This window comes from Bos indicus x Bos taurus, chromosome 18, assembly GCF_003369695.1.
Source record: "Bos indicus x Bos taurus breed Angus x Brahman F1 hybrid chromosome 18, Bos_hybrid_MaternalHap_v2.0, whole genome shotgun sequence".
Taxonomy (NCBI): Eukaryota; Metazoa; Chordata; class Mammalia; order Artiodactyla; family Bovidae; genus Bos; species Bos indicus x Bos taurus.
In genome coordinates, this window is record NC_040093.1 from 9,243,901 (window position 1) to 9,252,235 (window position 8,335).

General features: G+C 59.3%; 1 protein-coding gene and 1 long non-coding RNA gene across 3 annotated transcripts; one reads left to right on the forward strand and one right to left on the reverse strand.

Annotated features, from left to right (window-relative positions):
* Positions 1 to 895: 895 nt before the first annotated feature.
* SPIB (Spi-B transcription factor) lies at positions 896 to 7,987 on the reverse strand. Of its 2 annotated transcripts, XM_027515044.1 has the most exons (6): positions 7,934 to 7,987; positions 6,912 to 6,939; positions 5,329 to 5,401; positions 4,829 to 5,040; positions 4,317 to 4,467; positions 896 to 3,062 (listed from the first exon to the last, which is right to left on the reverse strand). In XM_027515044.1, the coding sequence occupies exons 1-6, from the start codon at positions 7,954 to 7,956 to the stop codon at positions 2,764 to 2,766; spliced, it is 786 nt and encodes a 261-aa protein (XP_027370845.1). In that variant the 5' UTR covers positions 7,957 to 7,987; the 3' UTR covers positions 896 to 2,763. The 2 variants fall into 2 exon arrangements, with proteins under 2 accessions (XP_027370845.1, XP_027370846.1); XM_027515045.1 differs by lacking the exons at positions 4,829 to 5,040; positions 6,912 to 6,939; positions 7,934 to 7,987 and having other exon boundaries at positions 5,329 to 5,394.
* Positions 2,948 to 3,727, forward strand: LOC113876158. The gene is made up of 2 exons (XR_003506434.1): positions 2,948 to 3,036; positions 3,303 to 3,727. It is a non-coding gene; the product is annotated as an uncharacterized LOC113876158 (long non-coding RNA).
* Positions 7,988 to 8,335: the final 348 nt, after the last annotated feature.

The window sequence follows — 8,335 nt, forward strand, 5'->3', positions numbered from 1 at the left end:
CAGGATGGCCGCAGAGGAGGCGTGAGGGGGTGGGGGGCGGGCACTGAGGCTCGGGGACTCCGGAGTCCCGCCCCCCCCCCCCACCGGCGCGGGCCTACACACAGGTTTGGGGCCCCGGCCGCCTGGGACCCCTCCTGGGGCCGCGCCCTGCCGGATCCCCGCCGTGGTTCCCGGAGCGGGCGCGGCGGGCACCGGACGCTGGGGAGGGGGCGGGTGCCCCAGCGGGGGCGGGTGGGGAGACCGGGAAGGCCCTGGAGGGCTGCCCGGACGTTGGCTCCCTTCCCGGCAGGGGGACCTGCGGCTTTCTGCATGGGGGTGGTGGTGGCTGGACGCTGTGCAGGGGGGGGCGAAGGAGACGAGGAGGGGACCGCGGGAGGGGAGCGTCTTGGGACGCCAGGTGTCTGGGGGGAGGAAGGCGAGGTGGGGAAGGGTATGGAAGCTTCAAAAGCGGAGGACGGGCGGGCAAGTAACGCCGGCGGAAAGACCCTGGAGTGAGGGAAGACTAGTCGGTCCCGGCTATTTTCCTGTCCATCGTCACCTCCCGCAACCCGCCCCCCACCCCCGCCCCAATCCTTTTCCAAAACCCCCTAAGAGCCGGAAACGTCCCCGCCTTCTCAGAGCTCCTAGCCAACCCAGAGGCAGCTTCCGGATGACGCCACGGGTTGCCAGGCAAACTGCTACGCGGCCCCAGCGGCCCCGCGGGTGGGTGGAGCGCACGGAGCCTGGAGGGCAGCTCCGCCAGCCCGAGGGCTGTATCCAGCGAGACCGGGACAGAGATCTAGAGGAAGAGGGCAGAAGTTCAGAAGGGGGAGGGGAGACAGAAACCCAGACGGATAGGGAACCAGGGAGAGGGTGGAGAAGAATTCCGATCATCAAAGAGAGTCGGAGACAAAAATTGAATCGAACCACCAGTGCCTGCATTTCAAGCCCTTGCCGCGGCCTTCAAGGCTCAGTCTGGTCTGACTCTAATTGCTTCTTGCATCTCCTCTTATCTCCCCCGACGCTGCCCCGGTGTCTCTGAGGGTCAGCAGGCCTTGGTGGATGGGCAGCATCACAGTCCTTGACACAGGGTCCCAAGAGGTCTGTCTACCTTGATGTATTTTATTTTATACCACACTTGGGGTAATGATAGTTTTTGCAAAAGGTACCTCATTTGCAAGAGGAGGCCCCCATAAGACACTTTGTCCCTGGCAACACCCCTCCCACCCAGCCGCACCCCTCCTCGGAGGGGGCGCTCCCAGCCCCGGGCTCTGCTATCAGCCGCTATGTGCCCCCTTCAAGGACCTCTTCCTTCTCTGGGTCCTTGATGCTCCTTCCTGTCTTCCTTCTGGCCATCAGTGAGTGGATGGGCAGATTTCAGGTGATGCGTCAAAGGCTTGACAGGGCTGCAAAGGACTTCCGAGATCTTCCTCCTTCTCTCCCTTTCCACAGAAGGGCCAAACTGGCCCAGAAGCAGCAAGTCTTTCTGGTCACCCTAGATCCCCCAGTCGCTCAGGCTCAAGGACTGACTAGGGCCTCTGGCTTCTTAGCCCGCAGCCTGTGACACCCCCATGGGTTCCAATCAGAGCTCATCTGGGCTTCACCTCAATGCTGGATTCACACAAAAATGGTTGGGGTCAATGGACGACTGAAACAAGCCACCGGGGTATGACAGCCAGGGGCGATGGGGACTTGAGATCGGAAAACATAGTCCCCATTAGACATGGCCGCCACCCTGTTCCAGCCTCTCCACACAGAAAAGCTGGTCCACCTGCTGATGGACTGCACAAAGTCTCTGGTTAGAACCGACATGGGGGGTTTACCAAGGTCACACAGAAATCAAGGAGTGGCCAGAATGATCCCCAGTATGGCCTTAAGGAGGGTTTCTCCGGAGAGGGAGGGTCCCCATGAGAACTCAAGGGCTGTTGGTGGGGTCCCCAAAGGGGTGTATCAGATGAGGATCCCAGAAGGACCTCAGAGGTGATCAGAGGATTCCAGACAAACAAGGGCATCCCAGACGACATGGCCCAGACACAAGGTTCACTGAGGTCTACCCCCCCAAACCTGACAATGGTGTTTTCAGACATGACAAAAGGATCCCAGAGGCACCCATCATGTGATTGGAGATTTTCAGACATTAAAAAGTGACAGCAGGGTGGTTCCAGAGAATTAGGGGATCTCAAAGATGACAAAGGAATTTGGAGGCACAGATAGAACGAGAGAGTCACAGAGGGCATAGAGACACGCAAGCAAACGGTCCCCACAACCCCACCCCCAGGGACCCAGACATAACTAGGAGATTTCAGATTTGACAGGAGGGACTCAGACCTGAGAGGGGATCCCAGAGAGACCCTGGACAGGGCTTAGGGTTGCAGGCAGAGCCCTCCATCTGGTGTGATGATCTCTAGGTTCACCCTCCCCTAGATGAGATTTGAGGGATTGCAGGCATCACAAGGGGATCCCAGAGAAGTTCCTGGGATTCTGGAAGCACTTTGCCCTGCCCCGCCCCTCTACACAGACACGTAGTATAGTCGACTCCGGGTCTTCTGACCCAAGACATGAAGATCTTGGGGCCCCTGGACATGACAAGGGAATCCCAAAGGGGCCCCAGACACGATAAGGGGGGGATCCCAGAGGGGCCCCGGGCTGGGCTTAGGGATTGTGGCAGCAGCCCGCCCCCCGCACCAGTGTGGGGGGTCCATGGGTCCTATGACCCAGGGTGCGGGAACGCCCACGTGACACAGGCGTGGAGCCCCTGAGGGCCCCCGAGAGGCCGCCCCGGGCTCAGGCCCGGCGGGCGGCGGGCAGCAGCGCACTGTCAAACTGGTAGGTGAGCTTGCGCTTGACCTTGCGGATCTCGCCGGTCTTGGCGTAGTTGCGCAGGGCGCGCGCCAGCTTCTGGTAGGTCATGCGCTTGCGGTTGCCCTTCTGCTGGCCCCAGCGGCGCGCCAGGAGCTCCTTGTGCTTCGAGGAGAATTGGAAGACCCCGGCGCCCGGCTCCACCCACCACACGCACTCGCGCATGTCTCCGCGCGTCAGCAGCCCCAGCAGGAACTGGTACAGGCGCAGCTTCTTGCGGGCCCCTGCAGCGGGTGCGGGGCGGTTAACGGAAGCATCCTTCAGGGCCCCACCCCGCGCCCTCCCCGGTCCGGAACCGCCAAGCCCCTACCTCCCCATCAAGAGAAGTGGGATGAGGGAGGTGGCTGCTGGGTCACCGTGCCTGGCTCCCTCTATGCCACCCCTCCCATCCGGGGTAAGTTGCTCCCCCTTCCTGAAGTTGTCACCCCGGAACCCCTGTCTCCCATCCCTGCTTTGCTTTTCAGGCTGTGTGCCTATCCTGTGCCTGCTCGGTGGTCAGAATGTATCTGTGGAGTGCACGGATGAATCTGCCAAATGGGTTGGCAGTGCTCCTCAAAGGCTTCTAACAGCTGACTAGTGAAGAGATCTGGAGTTGGTTTGAATCTTCCTGGCCATTTCTTCAGCCTCAGGCCTCCCAGCATGTCAGCTCGAGAGACTGGGATCCTGGGAGAGGCCAAGGGCTTTAACTCCTGGGCTTCTAGAAGCAGCAAGGGGCCCACAGAACTGGCCATGGGAGGATGGGGGCCTGTGGCAATTCATAGCAGGCATTAGATACAAGAACCCCACCTCTGCCACTTTCCAGCTGTGTGGTGTTGGGGTGGTGACTTAACCTCTCTGAGCTGGTGTTTCCTCAGTTATATAAATGAAGCTTGCGTGTGTCTGTGTTTTACTTTTACCAGTCTTTATGAAGCACGTGGTACCCACGGGCTGCGCTATGCACAGTACAATTACGAGCTCATTTAATCTTCATCAAAACCCCACAAGACAGGGATGATGATAACAAAGCTCATTTTACAGATGGGAAACTGAGGCCCAGATAGGGAAAGTGACTAATAATTCCAGCTTGCAGGGGTTGCGAGTAATGGAGGTCAGGCACAGGGGCAGAAGCAGAGGTTGACTAGGTGGGAGCTGATATTGTAATGGTTTCTGTTGCTCTTGTGTCCGTAATGATGGTGAAGATTCATTGAGTACTGACTCTGTGCCAAGCATTGCTACCTCGTTGACACTTACGATCCCCCAAACCCTCCTAGCCACCAGGAATAGATACTATTAGTGTTTTCGTCCCATTGTACAGATAGGAGACCAAGGCACATAGAGGCGGTTGCCCAAGGCAGCACAGCCAGCAGATGGCAGATCTGGAAACTGCCCTCAGCACTGGAGTATGTACTGTAGGTGCTCGGGCAGACATGGTTCCCTTAACCCCCCCACTCCCCCCACCACCAGGTGGAGTCCCTCGCACCCCACTGGCTCCCACATACCTGCCTCGGATCCCCTGCCTTCCGGGCCAGCCACAAGGACCTCATCCGACTCGCTGTCCGAGACCTCCAGGGCGGGACTGTCCAACAGGAGGTCCTCCTCCTCTGAGAGCACGGGGCTGGGGTAGGGGGCGTACGCCGGGGGGCCCAGGGTCTGCGGAAGGTCAGGGTTACCCATAGCCAGGGGGGCTCCCTTCTCTGCCTCCCTCTGCTTCGGTCCCTTCGCTTCTTCCCAGGCCCTGGCTGTGGGCTCCCTGCTCCGCTCACAGCCTGCCCTCGGGCTCACTTCTGATCTCCATGGCATGGCCAGGGACACCCGGGCCACCTCCCTGAGAGCCTCCCGCCCCTTGACGCACGTCTGCACCTCTGGTGGCTGGCTTGTGTGATGGAGTAATAATACCGTTTAACCCGAGTCATCAGAGGGGTTAAGGGTTCCCTATGCGCTCGGGTTCTGAGGCGGTGCCGGGCACCTCAATCAAAGGATGGGGAACTTCCGCGGTCTCCCCGGCCCTCACCTGGCTTGGGAAGTCTTCCGTGGGGTACGCCGGGAAGCCAGGTCCCGGGGCCTCCAGGCTGGGGGCCGGGTCCAGGCTCCCCACGGGGCTGTAGGTTGAGGGGCCATAGCAAAGCTGGACACCCTGGGGTTGGCCGAAGGTGGCCACAGCCGGGTCGAAGGTTTCATAGGAGGCGCCTGGGACGGCGGGACTGAGGCCATAGCTCCACAGGTCTAGGGGGAAGGGCGCAGGATTAGAAGCCAAGAGGTCTGGCCTCGGGCCCCTCCCCCTCGAAGCCCCTGCCAGCACAGAGGGGCTATTGTGGGCTGTGCAAATCTGTGACCCCAGGATTTGCATGGGCGAGCGGGTGCATGGGAAAGGAAAGGGGAGGAGGTCTGGAGGCCGGGGGCTAACCTTGTCCTGCTGGGCCAGCTGACAGCTCCCCTGGGCCTCAGCTCCCCCATCTGTGAAACGGGCCCAAGGGGCGGGGCGGGGAGGGGGGCTGGGCCAGGGTCACTCACCAGGCGCCCCCTCTGAGTCCGGGTAGCTGGAGTGCTTGCAGCTGTCCAGATCGTAGAAGACCCCATCCGGGTACTGATAGAAGTGGGGGAGGAAGAGGGGTCACTCAGGCTGCAGGGAAGACCCCACCCACCCCGGACCAGGCAGGAGACTCTGACAGGCTGGGAGAGGGCGAGAAAGAGAGGCCAGGCACCAGAGACAGGGGCACCGAGATGGGAGGTAGACACAGCACAGCAGAACACACAAAGACCCAGACACACACACACACACAGAGCGAGAGACACGGGCAGAGACACAGAAACACAGAGACCAGGCTCTCTGACAGACAGCAGCCAGCTCCCACTAAGGGTGTGGGCTTCCGGGAACTCCAGCACTTCGCCAGTACACAGTCCTAGCAGCTGAGGAGGGTGGAGAATTCCCCCAGGCTTGCCTGCCTCAGGGCCGGGGGCACAGGGGGTGAAGGGTAAGAGGCACGGAAGCGTTTTTAACAGAGGGAAAGAAGCTCTCGACCCTTCTTTTATCCACCTCCACATCGCTTCAATTCACCCCAAGAGCTGAGTGTTGCTTTAGCAGTGAAAATCTAAAACTAGAGATATGTCATCCTGGTCTTAGGGCTAGGTATTTACCCACCAGATCTGGAAACGTTAAGTCCACAAAAGAGCCTTGTTCAAGAACAATCAGGGCAGCTTTAGTAACAGCCCCAAACGGGAAACAGCCTGAGTGCCCAGGGACAGGAGAACGCACGAGAACTGTGGTGTCGTCCTGAGACAGAGTACTATACAACAAAGAAGAAGGACCCATGTCTGACACACACTTTAGGTCACGTGAAGGAAGCCAGACCCAAAGGGGGCCACTGTGCATAAAGCTCAGAACCAAACAAAACTAATCTGTGGTGGAAAGTATCAGAGGGGGCTATTGACTGCGCAGGGACATGACAGAATCTTCTAGAGTAATGGCAATGTTCTATATCTTCATACAGTTTGTGGTTACACAGGTGTGCACATAAGTGAAAACCTCACTGAGCTGTCCACAAGACTTGTCACTTTTCTGACTTGTAAGGCAAACCTCAATTAAAAAAAAAAAAAAACTCTTCAAGCTGGAGGAGTGTGGGATGCGCTGGGGAAGGGGCACCCGCAGGGGTTTCCTTCAAGCATATGTGTGGGGTTTTATTTCTTGGAGTAGGTTGTGGGTTTATGGGGAGTGGGGTGTAGTATTCTGCGTGTCTGAAATAGTTTCGACTCAATTTTTGAAAATATATGAAATCAAGCAGAGAAGGGAAGAAGGAAGAAGTAGATTTACTGAACGTGGGATGCATGGAGGAAGAGACGCAAAGTAAAAGACACAAAGACCTACTCCTCCCCATTGGAGGAAGTGGACCAGGGTCTGAGAGAAGGAAAGAGATATTAGAAAAATCATCTGTGATGGCAGGGGGTGGGGAAAACGGAGCTTGGGGATAGCAATGAAAAGTCAGAAAGACAAAGGGACAGGAAGAAGCAGAGGGGGAAACTGAGGCAGGAAGGTCGCGATGGGCCACGTGGGTCTCCCCCGACCCCAGCCCTAGCTGACCCCCAGGACCCCGACTCACCAGACAGCTGAAGTGTGGCCCGTCGAGCCTGGAGGGGGAGAGACACAAGGGCATGTCAGGGGCGTCTTCAGCCTCCTGGCTCTCGAAGTGGTTGGGGGATGGATAGGGGGCAGGCGGCTGCAGCTGTGACCACCGCAGCCGGTCCGCGGCTGCGTGTCTCCGTGTGGGACCAGCCCCACCACACTCACCCCCACTCTCCCACCGGGACAGGAAGTGGGGGGCGGAGGCCAGGCAAATGTTCCCCCCTCCCCTGGGATTTGCATAGACAGAGGCCGGGCGGGGGCAGGGAAAGTGAAGGAGAGAAAGTCCCCGGAGAGAAGATGTGGGTGCCCGAGGGCGGGTGGGGGTGGGGAGGGGGCCTCGGTGAGCGAGTCCGTTCAGTGGGTCCATCTTGGACCAGAGGCGAAAGACGACGGGAGAGGCGTGTGGATGGAGATGGGAAAATACAGAAGAGGCTCCGCGGAGGCGAAGGGAGGAGAGGAGGGAAGGGAGAAAGGTGTGGAGAGGTGTTCACGCTTGGGCTGCAGGAGGTATTTATTAAGCCCCAGAAATGGGTGGGGAATAGACAGGCAGACAGATGGAGAGATGAGACAGACAAAAAGACACAGCGAGGGAGCAAGAGGCAGTAAACAAGAGACCCACAAACAGAAAAGATGTGGCCCGCGGCACAGGCTGCAGACACAGGAGTCGGGGATGCAGTGAGACTTGGAGGAAGACAGGGACGGAGGCCAAGGGCCACTTGGGAGGACACCAGGGTGGAGAGAAGCAAGCGCCCCAAGGGAGAGAGATCCTCTTTTCTCTCCTCAGGGGTCCAGGGGAGACATGGTGGGATGCAGGAGGGAATCGAGGTGGCAGAGGCAAAGAGATCCAGGAGGGGGAGTGGACCCCAGCCCCTCCCACCCTCCTGCCTCCTGGGTGGGGCAGAGACCACCACCTCAGGGGGGAGGCCTGGTGGCAGAGGGGTCAAAGGTGAGGGGCAGGGCAGGGGTTCTGAGTCCCGGTTTTGGAGGGCCCCCACTTACTGTGCAGCCTCTAGGGTGAGCATGGTGGTGCTTGCTGCCGCCTGCAGCCACCACCCCTATTTATACCTTGGCCCAGCCCCCAGGGTTGGGGGGGGCAGGGGTGCCGGCTGGCTGTGAGCTCAGCCCTCCTCGAAAATCCCCTCAGGGAGGGGGTCGGGGAGGGGGCTGGATTGCACAACCCCTTGATCACGTGGCAGGGAGGGTGGGCCCAGGAGCTGTCTGGATTTGGGGATCCCCAGGGTTGGGGTGGGGGTGCTGGCCCTGAGGAGTGGAGATGGGAGAAGCATTGGCTTTGGCGGGACCCTGAGAAAGTAAAAGTCAAGGGGTCTTATGGTCAGGGGGCATGTGTGTGGGGTGTCTCTGGATGGAGGAGCCGGGGGGAGTGGGTTGCTGGGGGGCACG

Coding starts and splice junctions, on each gene's coding strand:
- SPIB (XM_027515044.1), bottom strand. CDS start 7,956: ATGCTCACCCTAGAGGCTGCACA. Junction 5,402..6,911: donor GGCCACACTTCAGCTGTCTG/GTGAGTCGGGGT, acceptor CACTTCTATCAG/TACCCGGATGGGGTCTTCTA. Junction 3,063..4,316: donor AGGCAGGGGATCCGAGGCAG/GTATGTGGGAGC, acceptor CACCCGCTGCAG/GGGCCCGCAAGAAGCTGCGC.